Below are 23,102 nucleotides of genomic sequence, written 5' to 3'. Positions count from 1 at the left end.
GCGCGGCGTTGTCCCCTCTCTCGAAAACTAAGCTACTGTTACATATGGTCAGAATAGTGCGACGGAATACTATATACACACCGTCTGCGTGTTGGGATGAGCGACGAACTCTTTCTGAACGAGATCCATGGCGAGCACAAGGCGAGGGAAGTCCACGGTGCCCGGGATGTTACACCCTTCGCGTCGTCGCAAGATCAATTGCACTTCCTCTGAGCTCCGACAGCAAGCTGTGCATATGCGGAGCAAACATTACTTCGTGAAACAGCAATTAATTACGAACAATTTTAGTCTAATATGAATAATAATTACTAGCTTAGAGCCCACTTCTTCGCTCGCGTAGACTGTTTGGCCAGCACAGGTTATTTTGTGTTTCTTTAATCGTGTTTTTATGTTGTTTACAAATTGGAACACTTTCTAAACTTTTCACGCTAATTATAACCATAGAAGAATACTCTTTTCCGAATGTACTTCTCACCAAAAGCTATTCTGATAGTTGGAGTTCAAGGTTTTCATCACGCACTTTGCGTTCTTGTGGTGACATGTCCACAGAAACTTTCATCTCCCACACATGTTTCTTTATATCTGACTGAGAAGTTAAATACTAGCTTTCTTTCACAGATTTAGCTTTAAAATTTTTTTATATCAGGAATTATTTTCTTAAAAATTTCAATCTCCTATTTCACTCCCTTAGTGTTGAGTTTCTAAAAGCAGTGTATATATATATATATATATATATATATATATACTCGGATTCTCTGTTATATATTACTTTGAACATCGTGTACAGTTCTGCCACTGGGCACAAGAGAAATTACGGAACGATGACAGATTTTTTGCACGCGTTCTATTTAGCGACGAAGCGTCAGTCACCAACAGAGAATCCAAGTACGAATTTCCGTAGATTTGGCTTTCAAAGTACTTTCATAATGAAAGAATCCCCTTTTAACACCATTGAATTATTCTTCAATATATAGGGTGGTCCACTGATAGTGACCGGGCCAAATATCTAACGAAATAAGCATCAAACGAAAAAACTACAAAGAACGAAACTCGTCTAGCTTGAGGGGGGAAACCAGATGGCGCTATGGTTGGCCCGCAAGATGGCGCTGCCATAGGTCAAACAGATATCAACTGCGTTTTTTAAAATAGTAACCCCCATTTTTTATTACATATTCGTGTAGTACGTAAAGAAATATGAATGTTTTATTTGGACAACTTTTTTCGCTTTGTGATAGATGGCGCTGTAATAGTCACAAACGTATAAGTACGTGGTATCACGTAACATTCCGCCAGTGCGGACGGTATTTGCTTCGTGATACATTACCCGTGTTAAAATGGACTGTTTACCAATTGCGGAGAAGGTCGATATCGTGTTGATGTACGGTCATTGTGATCAAAATGTCCAACGGGCGTGTGCGATGTATGCTGCTCAGTGTCTTGGACGACATCATACAAGTGTCCGGACCGTTCGCAGGATAGATACTTTTTTTTGCGGAAACAGGAAGTGTTCATCCGCATGTGAAACGTCAACCACGACCTGCAACAAATGATGATGCCCAAGTAGGTGTCTTAGCTGCTATCGCGGCTATTCCGCACATCAGTAGCAGACTAATTTTGCGAGAATCAGGAATCTCAAAAACGTCGGTGTTGAGAATGCTACAGCAACATCGATTGCATTCGTACCATATTTATATGCACCAGGAATTGCATGGCGACGACTTTGAACATCATGTACAGTTCTGCCACTGGGCACAAGAGAAATTACGGAACGATGACAGATTGTTTGCACGCGTTCTATTTAGCGACGAAGCGTCATTCACCAACAACGGTAACGTAAACCGGCATAATATGCACTATTGGGCAACGGAAAATCCACCATGGCTGCGACAAGTGGAAAATTAGCGACCTTGGCGGGTTAATGTATGGTACGGCATTATGGGAGGAAGGATAATTGGCCTTCATTTTATCGATGACAATCGAAATGGTACAGTGTATGCTGATTTCCTATGTAGTGTTCTTCCGATGTTACTAAAAGATGTTTCACTGCATGACAGAATGGCGATGTACTTCCAACATGATGGATATCTGGGAAATAGCTCGCGTGCGGTTGAAGCGGTATTGAATCGCATAATTCATGACAGGTGGATTGGTCGTCGAAGCACCATAACATGGCCCGAACGTTCACCGGATCTGACGTCCCCGGATTTCTTTCTGTGGGAAAAGTTGAAGGATATTTGCTATCGTGATCCACCGACAGCGCCTGACAACGTGTGTCAGTGCATTGTCAATGCATGTGCGAACATTACGGAAGGCGAACTACTCGCTGTTGAGAGGAATGTTGGTACACATATTGCCAAATGCATTGAGGTTGACGGACATCATCTTGAGCATTTATTGCATTAATGTGGTATTTACAAGTAATCACGCTGTAACAGCATGCGTTCTCAGAAATGATAAGTTCACAAAGGTACATTTATCAGATTGGAACAACTGAAGTAAAGTGTTCAAACGTACCTACGTTCTGTATTTTAATTTAAAAAACCTACCTGTTACCAACTGTTCGTCTAAATTTTTGTGAGCCATATGTTTGTGGCTATTACAGCGCCATCTATCACAAAGCAAAAAAGTGGTCCAACTAAAACATTCATATTTCTTTACGTGTTACACGAATAAGTAATAAAAATGAGGGTTCTTATTTAACAAAACGCAGTTGATATCCATTTGACCTAAGGCAGCGCCATGTAGCGGGCCAGCCATAGCGCCATCTGGTTTCCCCCTTCAAGCTAGACAAGTTTCGTTCTTCGTAGTATTTTCGTTTGACGCTTTTTTTGTGAGATATTTTGCCCGGTCACGATCAATGGAACACCCTGTATGTATTGAACAGCGAAGCCAAGTACATATTTTCATAGATTTGGCTTTCAAAGTACTTTCATAAAGAAATAATCCCCTTTTAACACCATTGAATTTCCAAAAACACTGAAACACGTAATTTTTATTTCTAATCGAGAAGCCAAATACAAAGTTGTAAGAGGTCCATGAATAAGAAATTTATTGCTAGTGCACTGGAACAGTTGTAACTTCGATGGATTGCTCATGCGCTGCCTGCGATATGTAAGCTACAATAGAATTGCAGACCAGAGACCAGTGTCGGCTGCAGTAGGAGCAGTGTCGGCTGAAGCAGCAGCAGTATTAGTAGTAGTAGTAGTAGCTTGCAGTCGGGTGGTTGGGCCGGTCGTGGAGACCGATGGCGGTGCCTGAGCGAAGTAGTATAAGGTAAAACCAAGAATATTATTCACAGCCGCAGTCCCACGTAAATGTTTTTAAAAATCTTTTAATAATAATCTTTCTTATAAAATTAACTTTTGACAGTCAGTCATCTGAATTTAAAGATTTTACTAATTTCTCCTATCCATGGTCATCCCTAGTAACGTAAAGAAAAATCAGTTGTTTCTTTTTATACCAAATAAATCTAGTGGCCAGCATTGCACTGGGCTGTGCCAGAAAAATTCCTTATAGGAGCAGATATATACGCGTTCCCCGGCGTCTTCATTAAGGTGAGAATTTTCAATTTGTTCAAAATGATCTTTCAGGGCCATGGCGCATCACTGCTGACGTCCAAAATTTACCGGTTTGAATTCACAGTCAGTTAATGATTGAAAGGTTATATGTGAGCCACAATTTTATTGAGAGGTTAGTCACATTTTGTTATTCCGAGGTTACGGAAGTAAACTGTTGGGAGGTTAGACTAAATGTGAATATTATAATTATTTTTTTCTGTTGGGTGGTTACAATTGTCGACAGCCGGCCAGGATCGTATTTTTTTGTGAATTTCTGAGAAGTAGTCAGTTATATATCTGCTCTTATTTACCTAATGTTAAATGTAGTTTGCATCTGGCGCAACGCATTTACGAATTTGTCTCTCCTTCTTTCACAGATCATCGGCAATTTATTGCTCTTTGTTGTTATTGTATTTGTTCCATTTTGCTTTGTCTTTGTTTGATTTTGTGCCTACCTTTGACTTGTGAAAATGCCGCGAAAAACTGCTAACAGTACTTCGCGATGCGCAATGAGTGAAAAAGCCGACTTGAATAATTTGACTGATAATACTACCGACACTCAGTATCCTAATGATAACCCTACAGTTACAGATAGTCAGTGCGTGCCGACCACCAGTAATGATTCTAATCTAAATGATGAGCAAACAAATTCAATTATGTCCACACTAAATTTAACAATTGATGACGCGGCACGTTCCGCTAGAATGAACGCTGCCCAGTTTGACACACTTGATTTGCAAAATTTACACAGTGAACAGATAAATGTTTCTAACAAGGATGAACAATATACTCAAAATACGTCAGATTTATTTGCTTCCGATGTAGTGACCAACAGTGTACATCCAATTAGCAAACCTTTTCAAGAATCAAACAATGACCAAATGCTTATACAAAACGTGACAAATGTAGATACACCATCACACAGCACAGAGAATAGAGTCGCTAATTTTGGCATGGACCAAGTTATGGCTGTGTTGCTACAACCTAATGAAAATCTCCAACAGTCGAATGAAAAACAAGACAACAATTATAAACAACTTAATGAAAAACTCAAACAGTCGAATGAGAAACAAGACAACAATCATAAACAACTTAATGAAAATCTCAAACAGTTGAATAAAAAAACACGACAACCTTAATGAATCGAACAAACAACTTTGTGAATCGGTTACAGCGATTTCCGCGCGGTGTCATGATACTAAAGAACAATTCCGTGAGGAAATTAAGGCTTTTGCTAGGAATAGTAGTGAAGAAATTAGACCTGTTGCACAAGAATTACGTAATACACATGCAGCCACAACCAAATTACTTAGAGACGAAATCAGTGCAGTCGCTAAACAATGTTCAGAAAACGACACACAGTTACGCGACAAGTTTAAATTAATGTCAGCAGAACTTCCACGCACTCTGGATGCGAAAGTCGACAAGAAATTAGAACAACAGAACAGCCAAATTGACGAACGTTTTAATCACCAGCTACAAAACAGTGAAATGCGTTACCGTAAATTCATACAGGAACAGAACAAAGTAAAGAAACAATTCATGGAAACAATTACTGCACAGAGACAGGAAGACAAGCGCAAGTTGTTTACGAAAGCAAAAAAATACGTAGACAACAACATTGCTGCAGTATGAGACGAAATTAATACTATCAAACAGTTGAACACAGAATTGCATGGTGAAATCTCCGAAGTTAAAACAAAAACAGACAGTAATATTCAGACTTTGGAAAATAAATACACAGAAGATTTTCAGACAGTGACCAGCAGACTCGAACAATTGGAATTAATACAGGATCCCGGTGCCATTAAAGCAGACGTTAAGAAATTGAACAAAACTACACGTAAAATGCAAAAACAAATTAATGCTTGTGACACTAAAAATGACGATCCTGTTAAAGCACTGACTGAAAAATTTGATGAGTTGGCCAGTCGTATTGACGTTATCGAAAATAACAATGACACCAAATCAGACGATATGTCACCAGTTTCGTTCAATCAAACACCCGAATTCCAAAACATACAGCAGACAATCAGTGAGATAGGTTCGTCCAGTAACACATTACGTAGAAAATTGTCATCTTTACAGCAAGAAGTGACAGAAATGAAAAATGTTTCAGCCTCTAACAGGTCACAGCATATGCCACATTCTGAACATTTGTCACATTCACACAGCCAGTATAACTTAGATAATTTATAGAGAGTACGTGACTTAGATTCCGAACAGACACAGACAAACAGATTATCATGCAATCCTGAACCTGCTCAGACATTCAGAGACGATAATTTTGACTACAAACACTTTCTATCCGTTAGGAAATTTAAAGTATTTAAAAATGATTGCACACAGATTCACCTTTTGTATTGGATACAACAATTTAGATTTGCATTTCCACCAACTTGGCCCGTAACACACAAACTTGAATTTATTTGCAGTTTTTTGGAAGGCGAACCGGCAACTCGTATGAGACCGATCGCGAGACAATGTTACTCGGTAGAAAAATTTAAGGATGCTTTTCTGTCGGCGTATTGGTCGAAGACAACACAGCGCGGAATCAAGGATCAGTTAATTAGCTTACCGAATTATGAGAACTCAAATTTTCCCACTGTCACGCAAGTTTTGAACACACGGTATAGCAAAACCAATGTTTATGTGAGCCGTTCAGTGAGTCAGCTCTAATCCAATTATGTATTTCAAAACTACCACGATCGTTAAGAGTGTCACTTTTAACAGGACAGCAGAAAGATAGTATTTCGGCGTTTAGAGATCTGCTATAGCTTTTGGAAATTCAGCAATCAGACAATTCCTTCATAAGCAAAAATTTTTCACATCATAACCAAGGCCAACAAGCGTACAGTAATTACGAGCAGCCACGCTATTTTAATAGGAACGACAAACACCAGAACTTTAATACCAGAAAAAATTTTAATTATCAGTATCGTCAAAATTATCAGCAACAGCAAACACGTTTTGGCAACAATAGAGGCTTTTCCACACAACAGCAACAAAACCAGCCAGTTGGCATACCTAACCAACAATGTGGTTTGTAAGGTCAACCAACCTTCAATGTTTCGTCGCCTACACTTATAACGTCGGCTCCACCAAATAGTAACGCACAGCAATAAGGCAATCACTACGTACAGAAGGCAGATCATTTCAACTCCTATCGCAACGCGCCGTATAGTAATGACTACGATGATAGACGTAAAAGTAATGAGCACAGTTTTCAGCGCACGTATAATAACAGCAGGTTTTATCAACAGCAGAATCATCCACAACCACAGATTATCATGAATGAACCAGACAGTCGATATCATCCCCAACCTACTACGTCAGGACGAAATAACAGAACAGTACAAACAGTCGAAATGCCACAGCATCCTCCTGCAAATAACAGCACGTCAGTAAGGATTTGACTAGATATAGTACATGTTGCATCTTCCAGCAACGTAAGCAAGACTTTTGCTACACAGAGTCTTGTTCATGAAAATGCTATTACTTTTGACGACATCCGTGACACACTTTTACATGAAAAACCGGTTATACAAAAAAACATTTCCCACCCAGTTATTGAAGTAAAGGTAGGGTCATCCACATTTTCAGCAGTAATCGATTCTGGATCACCTGTGTCAGTTAAAAATGAAGAGACTTTCAACGAATGTAACAAAGAGAACATCTATCCTAAATTACCATTAGGCAAAACTAAAGTAAAAGGAACAGTATCTGGTAAAGGAGTAGATGTAAAATTACAGACACACTTATAATTTTGTATTGCAGGTCACACGCTCCACACAAATTTTTGGATTGCTCCTTTATTGACAACAGACATTAGTTTAGGTACGAATTTTTTGGTGTAACATGACACAGTTATTGACTTCTAAATTCCTATTTAATGTTAAAGGATGAAAATTTACAACTGGCATTAGAATTTCAGCAAGCTTTATCTGCAGAAGAACAAGCAATTAATCGAACAGAGTTCATTTCAATATCGCGTAACACAGACTGTCATTCCACATTGTTCACAGATACGTATGTACACAGCTACAATACACCAGACGAAGCCGACTATGGTGTTATGCAAATGATTTCTGATAAAGTAAGACAGAGCAGTGCAAATACAGGTGACGAACGTACCCAACTACGCAAAATTCTTTTACAGCAAGTTCCAGTTTTTGACAACAGGTAGTATGTCCGGTTTTATGCATGAATTTCAAGTTAAACAGCATGACACATTTAAAGCTAAACATTATCCTATTCCTTATATCCACAGAGAACAAGTTAAGAAAGAATTGCAAGTTATGCTTGACCAAGGAATTATTGAACCGGCAGTTAGTCCGTTCATTAACCCGTTCCACATTGTTACGAAAAATGAAGGCTCTCTTCGCCTCATACTTGATTCGGGTCATGTCAACGACATTATTAATGAGACAGATTGCCCACAGACACTTGAAGAACTTCTACAGAAATTTCATGGTACTGCTATTTATTCCACATTAGATTTAAAATCGGGATTTTGGCAAATTCAGCTCCATCCGAACTGCAGAAAGTGCACAGCATTTCTCTGTTTTGGTGATTGTTATCAATTGCGCAAATTACCGTTCAGCCTAACAATTTCTTCAGCAGCATTTATTTGCGGTTTGAATACTATACTTCCGACAGAAATTAAAGACAGAATCACAACGTATGTAGACGACATCCTTATCGCAGAAGCTAACTGGTCTGAACACTATTTGATTCTTGAAGAACTGTTGCAAACTTTTCGTGCACAAGGACTTACAGTTAATCTTAGCAACTCACACTTTGGCAAAACTTCCATAAAATTTCTTGGACATGTAATTTCAGCAGAAGGCATTGCGCCTGACCCAGAAAAATAAGCTTTACGTGACATTATTGTTCCAACGACCAAAAAACAACTACGCAGCTTCCTGAGGTTAACTAACTTTTTCCGTAAATTTATTCATTACTCTGCCAGTTGACGGGTAAAAACGCTATTTGATCCTGGGATAGCCAAGCACAGTCAGAACTTGTTAATCTGAAACATGCCTTGTTGAAAGCACCACTTATCACACCCAGATCCTAGTAGAAATTTTTCCATTGCCACCGACAGTTCTAACACAGCTCTAGGCGTACGCTTTTTCAGGAAATTGAAGAAGACGGTGCTACAGTAATTAAAAACATCGCCTTTGCATGTCGCATTCTGTCACCTGTTGAACGCAGTTATTCTGTTACAGAACTTGAAACATTATGTATTGTATGGGCATTTACCAAATTTAGACATTTTCTTTATGGAAGACATACGACCGCATATACAGATCATAGAGCCATATAGTTTTTACTTTCCGCTCAATTTACACATGACAGGCTAAGCAGATGGAAGCTTTAGTACAGGATTTTAATTTTACAATTGTTCACATTCCCGGTACACAAAATATTGTAGCAGACGCACTATATCGTTCTCTCAGCAACAATCAGGAAGACACCGCAACCGAGTTCTGCCAAGCAAATTTTAGTCTCATGTATATTCAACAAGTTGCTTTTGAAAATTCCATTTCGTCATTACGAGACATAGCACAAGAGCAGAGCAAAGACGACGTATGGAAAGAGATTAAACTCCTTTGGCAAGATAGAAATAACGTTACCATTAGAAACCATTATACTGCACCCAACAACATTCTGTTTTGCCGCTCTCACCCTGACAGCAACAACTGGTTATTATGCATTCCTGACGAGCTTGTTAACAGATTAATTTGGTATACTCATTTAAGTTAGGCGCATTATGGAGCCAGAAAATGTTTTCTTGTACTGAGACAGAACCGTTATTTTGCCAACATGGAGAATCGTATTCGACGAGTTTCAGCGTCATGTAAAATTTGCCAGAAAGATAAATCAGACACGACTTCACATATTCCTCCGATACATCCCATTGTACCCATTACATTGAGACATATGGCAGCTGTAGACATTTTTGGACCGATTCCTAGATCTAATAGAGGTTTTTGTTACATATTTGTCGCTGTTGAACTCACTTCGAAACTTGTTACCTTCACTCCGTTACGCAAAGCTACTGCTAAAACTATTTCGAATGCATTTGTAAAACATTTTCTATTTCATGTAGGGTATGTATTGAAAGTAATTTCCGACAATGGGCCACAATTTCGATCTGCGATGTGGACATATGTGTTACGAGCTAGAAACATCTCTCCGGTCTATAAATCCAGGTATCATGCTTCTTCGAACCCTTCTGAACGATTGCTGAAATAAATTGGTAAACTATGTAAAATATCTCGTCGACTACGCCACCATGAAATAAGTGACATTGCTCTCAACAACATCAAACGTGCTGCAGAACGCCGGAGAAGACAGGAAAAACAGGTTTGTGCAGGCCGTGAATTTCACATAGGACAGAAGATTTTAGCATGCACACACTATTTACCCAAAAGTGGAAACAGTAGATGCAGTAAATTTGAGCTTCTATACGCTGGTCCATATAGAATTCGCAGCATTCCTCACCCCAATGTGGTACAAGTCGAAACTTTGAGGACCAGAAAAACCAAGGGCAATCACCATATTTCCAGAATGAAACCCTTTATTGAATGCACATATTGCATGATTTATCACACTGTAATGCCATTTCCAGATACTTATATTGCAAGATGGCAAGAACTATGCCCCTTACATGAAGTCATTAAAGATCACCTAACTCACGTTGAGCGAACAGTAGGGCTGAACAAAAATGACTGACAAGGCACAATGCATCTTGTAGAGGGTATAGTATGGATGTATGGGAATAATTAATCCCGGGTGATGGTTTTAAAGTAATTCACACGACATGAAAACTTAGTGGAAACGCGTCGATTTACTAGAGGCTAGTTTACCCCAGGGAAGTACTCAGAATTGACCGTGGCCGCTGGGTGAGCGGCCAAGGGAAGCGACAATAGGCAGCTTAGGGCGGCTCAAGCTCTGAGAAAGCGGTAATGCGGCGCGGCCTCCAGATGCCTTAAGATGAGTGACAGTGAGTGGGTGGTTGACCCCGACTCCATGCTGGCATACTGGGAAACAGACAGAGAACTCTATGCCTGTTGATAAATGTCCATTGTCCCGTTTTCTGAGAAACATGCGAGAAAGCCGCGCAAAGCTATGGTGGAGCGGTCAACAGAGGTCAAAATATGCGTGTTCGTGACTATAGTAACTTCACGGTGAACTCATGGTCCGCAGAGCCTGAAGTAAATCAGGTGAAGAGCGACAGCATGAAATACGCCGGCCTCCGATGGGAACATAGGACCAAGGAATTTGAAGTACTCTCCTGGGAGTCAGAATTCCGGAAAAACTGGTGTTTATGCAGACGCTAACCTTGATGGGTGGCCTGGGAGGAGCGAAATAGCAGAAGTTGAGAGGAAGGGAAATTCTGTGGGAATTTGTTCACTTCCCAGAGGAGGCATTGGTCGGCGCTCGGAAGCGACGCATAATTAACGCGACTTGCGCTGCAATTGACGTAAGTGATTTTGCTGGAGGGGAAACCGAGGCGAAGAGCAGAGTGTGAGAAGTCTTCGTAGAGGTCTTCCGTTGCCAGCTTGCCTAGAGTGCATACGTGACGTTCTTTACTCAGCTTGCCTGAGAAAGAGTGAGCAAGCATCTCTGCAGTTTAGGACTTAGCAAATGGAACGATTAAGCTTGGAGATAGAAAGTTTTGGTTCAGCTATGTACTGAGCAAGATAGCTAGGAGTGAATAGACGAGCACAGCCTTGCAGCACCATGAGGTCAGCTGACGTCCACACGATGCCGCCGCTCTGCCACGTTGTATTCAGTGATATTGCGCCCGCTCCAACCACTGATTAATTGGTTGGATCACATTGGCAAAGTTTCCACGAGGGTTTCATGGGCTGTGCACTGTAGAGTTCTTTTCGCATTTTGCATCACGCCTGGGTCAGTCGATAGGAATTACTTTTGAGTTATCGAGCTTTACTCCACGGAAACGCAATTTATTACCACTGCCTGGTAGGAGAGTCATGTAATGTGATGATTGAAGGTCGTGAGTTAAAACAAATTTGTGATAATCGACTGCATCTGTTTTCAATCAAGTAGTTGAAATCCCAAGTCACTTTCTTAATTAATTTTATGTTCAACATTTGCATTTGGTGTTCAATAGCTGCATATAACATCAATGTGCACCCCTTTTTAATTAAAAGTGATCAATTCTGAATCAATTAATGTCAACACTGCCACCGCAGTTCAATCAGGAGTCACAGGGCCTTATTACTTTCTTTGCGTTATCCGATATTGCAGCATCTTTGTACTCTCTGTTGATCTGTTAGTCAATTAGCTGGGGTGAATACTCGCCAAAACCAGATAAGTGACGGTTGGGGTGTTACAATATGACTACTTACTGAAGACGATTATATTTTTCTTGGCAAGTGCCTGGCAAGGTAAGGTTAGCAGGTCGCTTTTCTTGTTATACCTCAGACTGTGCACATTTTGCATTTTTTTGATGTATATGTATGATGGTTTCCCTATCGAAAGTAGAATTTTCTCTGAATGCACTATGAAATCTTTAAGATATAACAAACACCAGTTGACTTTGACATTCTGCCTTATGATATCCCAATATCTTGACTATTCTACATTTTTTGCTACTAAATTATGATATTGTGTGTACATTTTTGCACTTGAAAATTGTCTATGGTTTTGATCTAATACGTTTTCTGTCATGCTATGCTGTATGCTTAGTCATATCACTAGAAACAAGTTTTCATTTAATAGGTATATGATTTAAATGCAAGATATTAGTCTATATTCATCGTTTTCAGTAAGCAATACCGTGTAAAAGAAATAAATTAAACAACCACAGTGGTTTATTCTGAAATGTAAATTTTACCATCAGAATGAAAGAAAGAAGATGCAATACTTTGTCATGAAATGTAAATGGATTGGAATTAACAAGCATTAACAAGAATGTACTATACACACCGTATAATAGTAGTCTTGACTAATTACACTCCTGGAAATGGAAAAAAGAACACATTGACACCGGTGTGTCAGACTCACCATACTTGCTCCGGACACTGCGAGAGGGCTGTACAAGCAATGATCACACGCACGGCACAGCGGACACACCAGGAACCGCAGTGTTGGCCGTCGAATGGCGCTAGCTGCGCAGCATTTGTGCACCGCCGCCGTCAGTGTCAGCCAGTTTGCCATGGCATACGGAGCTCCATCACAGTCTTTAACACTGGTAGCATGCCGTGACAGCGTGGACGTGAACCGTATGTGCAGTTGACAGACTTTGAGCGAGGGTGTATAGTGGGCATGCGGGAGGCCGGGTGGACGTACCGCCGAATTGCTCAACACGTAGGGCGTGAGGTCTCCACAGTACATCGATGTTGTCGCCAGTGGTCGGCGGAAGGTGCACGTGCCCGTCGACCTGGGACCAGACCGCAGCGACGCACGGATGCACGCCAAGACCATAGGATCCTACGCAGTGCTGTAGGGGACCGCACCGCCACTTCCCAGCAAATTAGGGACACTGTTGCTCCTGGGGTATCGGCGAGGACCATTCGCAACCGTCTCCATGAAGCTGGGCTACGGTCCCGCACACCGTTAGGCCGTCTTCCGCTCACGCCCCAACATCGTGCAGCCCGCCTCCAGTGGTGTCGCGACAGGCGTGAATGGAGGGACGAATGGAGACGTGTCGTCTTCAGCGATGAGAGTCGCTTCTGCCTTGGTGCCAATGATGGTCGTATGCGTGTTTGGCGCCGTTCAGGTGAGCGCCACAATCAGGACTGCATACAACCGAGGCACACAGAGCCAACACCCAGCATCATGGTGTGGGGAGCGATCTCCTACACTGGCCGTACACCACTGGTGATCGTCGAGGGGACACTGAATAGTGCACGGTACATCCAAACCGTCATCGAACCCATCATTCTGCCATTCCTAGACCGGCAAGGGAACTTGCTGTTCCAACAGGACAATGCACGTCCGCATGTATCCCGTGCCACCCAACGTGCTCTAGAAGGTGTAAGTCAACTACCCTGGCCAGCAAGATCTCCGGATCTGTCCCCCATTGAGCATGTTTGGGACTGGATGAAGCGTCGTCTCACGCGGTCTGCACGTCCAGCACGAACGCTGGTCCAACTGAGGCGCCAGGTGGAAATGGCATGGCAAGCCGTTCCACAGGACTACATCCAGCATCTCTACGATCGCCTCCATGGGAGAATAGCAGCCTGCATTGCTGCGAAAGGTGGATATACACTGTACTAGTGCTGACATTGTGCATGCTCTGTTGCCTGTGTCTATGTGCCTGTGGTTCTGTCAGTGTGATCATGTGATGTATCTGACCCCAGAAACGTGTCAATAAAGTTTCCCCTTCCTGGGACAATGAATTCACGGTGTTCTTATTTCAATTTCCAGGAGTGTATTTTTCTTTCAGAATATGAGGCGATTGTGGCAGGCTGTCAGACCAACTACACATGTTAATTTTAGTGATGAAATATGCTAGAAGTATTAAACTCTATAATATATGTAATAATGAATGATAATGAATAGTTGTATGAAGAATATGATAATATAAATAATGAATAATGAAGTATCTATTTTTTGCAGATGATAATAAATGATGAATAGTTATATATGGTTATATGAACAATGAAGTTTTTCTTTGCAGATTATGATAATGGTGAAATTTATGTATTTTCTATTAGTTCAAAAATGGTTCAAATGGCTCTGAGCACTATGGGACTTAACAGCTGTGGTCATCAGTCCCCTAGAACTTAGAACTACTTAAACCTAACTAACCTAAGGACATCACACACATCCATGCCCGAGGCAGGATTCGAACCTGCGACTGTAGCAGTCGCACGGTTCCGGACTGCGCTTCTATTAGTTAAGAGGTGCTATGTTGTTATTTAAGTATTTGTTGCAGTTCTTTTTGACAGTTTGTCATATGTCGCATAGTATAATGACTGAATGTTTTTGGAAAGACAACTATAGTACATACATATTAAGTACAGGTTTCATTACCTGTTAATTCGAAGTTTACTACTTTTCAGCATAATATGAATACATTTCCTCACTAAAATTAATAATCCACTTTGTATTTTTTTCCAGGAGAAGCTTTTCATGACATCAAAAATTATTTCTGAAATACTTCGTTATGTTATATGCTACAGGCAATTAGTTATAGAACCTGTTGTAGTACTTTTTTTTACTCAGTTGTCCCTATCATTTATGAATGTGATCACATATATTCTAGTTGTTTCATAACCTTGCTACTGACTCATGATGACTGACGTTGATAATCCTTATCTCCAGCTATAAATCAAAAGCAAATATTTTAATGCCCCAGCAATTGACTATTGATCCCAATGCAATGCATTGCTAGCACAAAAAAATTATTACTAGCCCCAACTACCAGTATGTAACTAAATAATGCTACCAGTTTAAGATATATTTCTAGTCATAAATATATTGCATATTTTTCTGATGTATTAATTCCATTATGTCTATGTATTATTGGCCTAAACATCTTGAGTACTAGTTACAATGACTTACATCATAAATATGTCTTACATCACTTGCATGGTATCAAATATAGTCACTAGCAGCTTGTTGCTACAGGCAATAACTTCTGTTTTGAATAATGACTTCTGAATAATGCATAATAAATTATTTGTAACTGGCCACTGAGTGCCAATAATTACTGTAATGAGATGACTTATGGATAATGTTTTGCAATACACCATAAATGATATGCCAATAATTACTGAAATTTGATGACTTACGAATAATGTTTTGACTTATGAATAACGTTTTGTAATACTGCATATCTGCTAGGCCAATAATATATATAACGAGATGACTTATGAATAATGTTCTGTAATACTCCATATATACAATGTAAATGCTTTGTAACTATCCAATGAGTGCCAATAATTATTGTAATGAGATGACTTCGGAATAATGTTCTATAATACTACATAAATGCTTTGTAAGTGGCCAATGAGTGCCAATAGTTACTGTAATGAGATGACTTATGAATAATGTTCTGTAATACTCTGTGCATACCACATAAATGCTTTGTAACTAGCCAATGAGTGCCAATAATTATTCAAATCGGATGATCCACTAGTGTAATTCTGGGTGATGACTAGCATAAGACGTGATGTATCCTTCACCTTCTGACCTAATTACCACCAATTACTGCCATATCCATATGTCCTGTCGATCCTCATGATCATGGAGCACTCTATTTGGTTTTTGCACTAATTCTACATAGATGTAAGAGTACGGATTCTACAAGAATGTGGTGTTGACATATCAAGTTGTCCACCACCTTGAACGACGGAGATGTTATTATGGACCTACTGTTTGGTGTACCTAATGTACTACCAAAATGATAACATATAATATTAATAAAACATTTCAGTATCTTGGCTACTCTGATAAATACTTCAGGGAAAAGAACTTCAGATTGTCTCACTTGGTGTTGTGGTTCTGTGGAAAGATATGGACTTGTTGCAGCTATGTGCAACCCACTGTGCTACAACCATGATGCTATCCTTCCCATTCCTTTCCTAGTTCTTGTAAAAATGTTGAAGACTTATACAGTGCGTGTACATGAATGATTGTCAAAAGTTATCCTTATAAGAAAGATTATTATTAAAACATTTAAAAAAAACATTTGCATGTATTTCTTTTAAATTTTTAACAGAGAAGTCATATACAAATTTTCGTAGGTTTAGCTTCAAAAATGGTTGCATGATGAAATATTTCCATAAGAGTTTTCATTTCCTGTTTTACCTCCTTATGGGGTGAATTTCCAGAAACGGTAAAATGCTTCTTTTTTTCTAGCTGAGAAGTCAAATTCAAATTTTCATAGATTTGTCTTTTAAAGTGCTTTCATAATGAAATATTTTCATAAGACATTTCATCCCATATTTTACATCCTCAGAAATTGACTTTCCAAAATCAATGAAACAGGTATTTTTTATGCAATTTTGTCATAAGATGACATGTTGGAGACCGTGGCTGTTGTTTGAAGACAAATGTTGATGGTACTAGGACAGCAACCAGCACAAATTTACTTTGAGTTCCTTTATTCAAAGGAAACCGTTAGCGGTTTCGAATCGTTGTGGTTCATCATCAGACGGTTTACACGCTTTCTTTCTGACATTTGGTGTGTTTTTATAGATTAATTGTCCTAAAATATAAATAAAACATAATTATAAACACGCCACACACAGATGGTTGCGTTACAGATTTTCGTTGCATGTGGCAAGTCACACAACAATCGTCCAGTGTTTACGCTGCTTACACCAAGCGAGGCGTCGTTTGGCATTTAGGGAGTGATGTGTGGGTTATGAGCAGCTGCTCGACCATGAAATCAAAGTTTTCTCACCTCCCGCGTAACTGTCATAGTGCTTGAAGTGGATCCTGATGCAGTTTGGAATTCCTGTGTGATGGTCTGCATAGATGTCTGCCAGTTACACATCACGACCCTCTTCAATTGTTGATGGTCTCTGTCGGTCAACAGGCGAGGTCGGTGTGCACGCTTTTGTACTGTACGTGTCCCTTCACGTTTCCACTTCACTACCACATCGGAAACAGTGGACCTAGGCATATTTAGGAGTGTGGAAATCTCGAGTACAGATGAATGACACAAGTGACACCCAATCACCTGACCACTTTCCAATTCCGTGAGTTCCGCAAAACGCTCCATTCTGTTCTCTCACGAAGTCTAATGACTATTGAGGTCACTGATATGGAGTAACTGGCAGTAGGTGGCAGCACAGTGCAACGTATGTTATTTTTTTTTTTTGGGGGGGGGGGGGAAGGTGTCCGAATACTTTTGATCACATAGTGAAGATCGAGTAGCACGTTACCTGCAATATTTAAAGCATATGAATACTTTGTTAATAAATAGCTGACAAATTACAATATAGCATAACATCCTTTATAAATACCGACCAGGCTTTAAGAAAACAGCATGGTACAGCAACTGTGTTACTCACACTGACTGACGACATCAAACAAACTAAGGACAAGCGCGAAGCTCTCATTTAAATGGTGCGTGATACAGCAACGTATTTGACACTGTTGTTTTCGGCATATTAATTATGAAACAGATATAGCAGAATTTCTCAAACAGTTGAATACGATAGACACATAATTCAAAAACAGAGGACCAACAGTCTGTGGATATTGTTTGTATAGAAGATTTAGAAACTGAGGGTGGAATAGATTTACTATGCCTGTTTGAACATCATTTAGTCACAGTTATGGAAATGGTAAATGTAGGTGGATATAAGCTTTCAGCACATGTAAGTAGAGACTTTATGGAGAGGAGGAGGAGTTGCCAAAACTGTTAAAATCAGCCAAAGTGTGAAATATTTGGAAACAAAAAAATTTTGTGTATTGCAACACATAGAAGCATGTGCATGTGGGCTTAAACTAAATAAAGGCACTTTTATAATTGTAGCCATGTGTAGGTCCCCAGTAGGAAATTTTCAACTATTTTTGAATAACTTGGTTTCTTTGTTGTTCTACCTGTCAGACAAAGGAAAGCAAATTATTGTTTATGGAGATTTCAACGTAGATTTTCTGAAAGAGTCAGATAGAAAGCTTGACGTTGAAGTATTACTTGGTACTTTCAATTTGACATCAGTTATTGATTTTCATACTCTGGTGGTACAGGAAAGCAGCACACTGACAGATAATGTTTTCATAGACCAAGATAAATTCAAATAAATAAAAGTTTTCCTGTTAAGAATGGTCTGTCTGATCACGATGCACAGCTAGTTACTGTATGTGATATAGCTCCATACAGTAATGCAAAAAAGTCCTCCAAAATAGTTTACAGTTTAACACTTCAAAATTTTAGGGAAAGCTTGCAACAGTTAAACTGGGATGAGCTGTACAGGGAACATGATGCTAATTCAAAATTTATCCTATTTCATGATACCTTTGTGAGTATATTTGAAAACAGTTTCCCTAAGAACACAGTGAACTATAATTGTAAGAAACTATGTAAAAACCCATGGCTTACCAAATGGATAAAGATATCTTGCAAACAGAAAAGAGAAACATATCTTATAGTTAGGAGGAGTAATGATCCTGAAACAACGAAACATTATAAAAACTACTGCACTGTATAAAGAAAAGTTATTAAAAAGTGTAGAAGTATGTGCATTATGTCTGATAATAAAATTAAAACATGAAATGGGAAACAGGGCGGCTGAGAGCACAGGAAGGCTGCATTTCCATCAAATACAATGAAAAGTTGGTTAACAAGAAGTCATAAGTATAAAACATTTTTATAATCATTTTTTAAATGTTTAGAGAAAATAGGTTCCAGCTACTCATTAGAAAATTCAAGGCAGTATATGGAAGAGGCAGTACCTATCCAATTTGAGAAAATTGAAATTCAACCCACCTCTCCTACTGAAATTAGGAAAATAATAAATTCACTCAAAAGTAAAAGCTCACATGGAATTGATGGCATTTCCAACAGAGTACTAAAAGCTTGTTCCCAACAAATAAGTAGGATTCTCAGCCACATATGTAGTAGCTCACTGAAACAGGGAATTTTTCCAGATAGAATGAAATATGCTATTGTTAAACCATTTCATAAAAAAGAGGATTGATTTGATGCTAACAGCTACCACTAAATCACACTTCTGCCATCTTTATCCAAAATTCTTGACAAAGTAATGTATTCAAGAGTAACATCACATATTTGCAAATATGAAGTAATAACAAAATGTCAGTTTCGTTTTCAGAAAGGCTTTTCAACAGAAAATGCTATTTGTGCTTTCACTGATGTAATATTAAATGCAATGAATAACCGAATATCAACCATTGTGATATTTTGTGATTTGTCAAAGGCTTTTGATTGTGTGAATCATGAAATTCTTCCTGTTAAACGTAAGTATTGTCGTATGAATGGGACAGAGCACAAATGGTTTAGTTCATACTTAACTGGAAGAATGCAGAAGGTTGAAACTAACAGTACAGATAGTCTACAAAAACCAGCAGAGTCCTCTAACTGGGTAGATATCAAGAATGGTGTCCCACAGGATTCAGTATTGGGTCCCTTATTGTTCTTAATATATATTAACGACTTGCCACTCTGTATTCATGAAGATGCAAAGTTAGTTCTTTTTGCTCATGATACAAGTATAGTAATCAAACCCAAGAAGCAAGAATCAGCTGAGGAAATTGCAAATAATGTCTTTCAGAAAATTGTTAAGTGGTTCTCTGCAGATGGATTCTCACTAAATTTTGAGAAAACACAGATTATACAATTCTGTACAGTAAATGGCATAACACCATTGATAAATACAGACTATGAACAGTAGTATGTTGCTAAGGTAGAATACTCAAAATTTCTGGATGTGTGCATTGATGAGAACTTGAATTGGAAGAAACACATCGATAATCTGCTGAAACGTTTAGGTTCAGCTACTTACACTGTTAGGGTTGTTGCAAATTTTGGCGATAAACATATCAGTAAATTAGCCTACTATGCCTATTTCCATTCACTGCTTTCATATGGCATCATATTTTGGGGCAATTCGTCATTAAGAGAGAAAGTATTCATTGCACAAAAGCGTGTAATCAGGATAATAGCTGGAGCCCACCCAAGATCACCTTGGAAACTTTATTTCAGAAACTCAGGATATTCACAGTACCTTCGCAATATATGAAATTTGTTATTAATAATCCATCCCAATTCAAAAATAATAGTGAAGTGTATAGCTGCAACACTAGTTTGGGTTAAATCCGAATTTGGTACAGAAAGGGGTAAATTATGTTGCCATAAAAATCTGTGGTCATTTGCCAAATAACATTAAAAGTCTGTCAATAGCCAACCTCTGTTGAAAGTCTATATTTATCAATGGAGTTACGCCATTTACTGTACAGAATTGTATGTACTGTGTTTTCTCAAAATTTAGTGAGAGTCCATTTGTAAGAACCACTTAATAATTTTCTGAAAGACATTATTTTCAATTTCCTTAGCTGATTCTTGTTTGTTGGGTGTGATTACTATACTTGTATCATAAACAAAAAGAACTAGCTTTGCATCTTCATGAATATGCAGTGGCAGACCATTAATACATGTTAAGAACAATAAGAGACCCAAGACTGAAACCTGAGGGACACCATTCTTGATACCTCCTCAGTTAGAGGACTAAGCTGATTTTTGCAGACTATCTGTACTGTTAATTTCAACTTCCTGCATTCTTCCAGTTAAATATGAATTAAACCATTTGTGCACTGTCCCACTCATACCACAATACTTAAGCTTATCTAGAAGAATTTCATAATTCACACAGTGAAAATCTAATTGAGAGATCACAAAATATCCCAATAGGTAACGTTCGGTTATTCAGAGCATTTAATATTTGATCAGCATAAGCATGTACAGTATTTACAGTTAAACAGCCTTTCTGAAAACCAAATTGACATTTTGTTAGTAGTTAGTTTTTACAAATATGTGATTTTACTCTTACATTAATTTTTCAAGAATTTTTATTAATGCCATTAGAAGTGAGATTGGGAGGTAGTTTTTAGCATCATACCTATCCCTTTTTTTACTGAAAGTTGTAAAAATAGCATCTTTCGGTATATCTGGAAAAAACGCCCTGTTTCATTGAGCACATATGTGGCTGAGAATCCTACATATCTGCTGGGAATAAGCTTTTAGTACTCTGTTGTAAATGCTGTCAATTCCATTTGAGCTTTTACTTTTGAGTTAACTTATTATTCTCCTAATTTCAATAGGAGAGGTGGATTGAATTTAAATTTTATCAAATTTCATAGGTATTGCCTCTTCCATATACAGCCTGGCATTTTCTAATACACAGCCAGATCCTATTTTCTCTTCAACACTTAAAAATGATTATTAAAAAATATTTTGTTTTTCTGACTTTTTGTTGAAAAACTTCTCATTTAGTTCGATAGAAGTACAGTCTTCCTGTGCTCTTAGTTGCTCTTTTTCCCTTTTAACAATGTTCCAAATTGTTTTAATTTTACTATCAAAGGTGTGAATCCAAGACATATGCACATACTTCTGGACTTCATAGTAACTTTTCTTAATACAGAGCAGTAGTTTTTATAATGTTTCACTGCTTCTAGATCATTATTCCTAGCGATAAGCTACATTTCTCTTTCCTGTTTAGAAGAGATGTTTATCCCTTCAGTAAGCCATGGCTTCTTAGATGGTATCTTACAACTGTATTTCATTGTTTTCTGTCTTAAAATATATTCATGATGGTGTTATGAAATAGGTTAAATATTAAATTAGCATCAGGTTTCCTGTACACCTCATCTCAGACTAACTGTCGCAAGCTTTCCCTAAAATTTCGACATTTAAATCGTTAATTAAATGCACTATTCTGGAGACTGTTTTACATTACTGTATGAAGCTATCTCATAGTGTAACTAGCTGTACATCATATTCAGACCACTCTTGACAGAAAAAGTTTTTATTTGATTAAATTTATCTCGGTCTACAAAAACATTATCTATCAGTGTGCTGCTTTCCTGTACCATCCAAGTAGGAAAATCAATAACTGACATCAAACTAAAAGAACCAAGTGATACTTCACGGTCAAACTTTCTATTGGACTCTTTCAGAAAACAACAATTTGTTTCCTTCTTTCTGGCAGATAGCACAACAAAGAATCTAAAGTTATTCAAAAATAGCTGAAAATTTCCCAATGGGGACCTGTACACAGCTACAATTATAAAAGTACCATTATTTGGTTTAAGCTCTCATGCACATACTTCTATATGCTGCCCTATGCAGATTGCTTCTATATGTTTTTTTAATTTCTAAATTTTTCCCGGTGATAAATTTTAACATATATGACAACTGCGCCTCCCTTCATAGTGTCTCTGCTTACATGTGCTGAAAACTTATATCCACCTACAGTACATTTACCTTTTCCATGACTCAGACTATATGATTTTCAGACAGGCATAGTACATCTATTCCATCCTCAGTTTATAAATCTTTTAAACAAACAAGAAGCTTATCTACTTTGTTTTTTAATTCCCTGATATTATTATGCAATATATTAAAATCATTTTTCACTGCGATTTTATGAGAAACTTGTGCCAATTATTTTTCTCTGTAGTTTTTGAGAATCTTGTGATATTTTAACAACTCTAGTATCTGCCTGTCTGAGCTTCTCGTTAAGCTTAATTTCATTCAGTGTTGATCTTAGCCTAAAAAGGAGGTACTCCCATGATTTTCAGTGCCTTCCCTTAAAGATTTTGGTACCATCCCAGCCAATTTAATCTTCCCTTTCCTACTGAGAAGCAGGCCATGTCTTGTGAAATACCGTCTACTAAGACCATCAACAGGAACCAAACCTATGGCTGACAAAGCAGCCACCCAAAGCAGCTCTTCTAGCTCTATATTGACCCTCCTTACAGAGCTGTTCAATTGGAGCCTATCACACTTCACGAAAGCAGGAACCAAGTCAACAAGGTTCGTAGAGAAGCCATTTGTACCAGGTCACACTCAATATTGTAGTCCTGATC

The 23,102-nt window shown here is 38.5% G+C and overlaps 1 protein-coding gene across 1 annotated transcript in view; it reads right to left on the bottom strand.

Annotated features, from left to right (window-relative positions):
• The window catches only part of LOC124777518 (short transient receptor potential channel 4-like), a 268,299-nt gene that overhangs the window by 175,568 nt on the left and 69,629 nt on the right, over window positions 1-23,102 (bottom strand). The window contains exon 5 of the mRNA XM_047252967.1: window positions 82-227. Coding sequence (XP_047108923.1) covers window positions 82-227 — 146 coding nt within the window. The remainder of the gene's footprint in view (window positions 1-81; window positions 228-23,102) is intronic.

Source organism: Schistocerca piceifrons, chromosome 1 (assembly GCF_021461385.2).
Source record: "Schistocerca piceifrons isolate TAMUIC-IGC-003096 chromosome 1, iqSchPice1.1, whole genome shotgun sequence".
In the NCBI taxonomy this organism is placed as follows: Eukaryota; Metazoa; Arthropoda; class Insecta; order Orthoptera; family Acrididae; genus Schistocerca; species Schistocerca piceifrons.
Note: the sequence above shows the minus strand (reverse complement) of the source record. Positions and strands in the feature narration are given on the sequence as shown.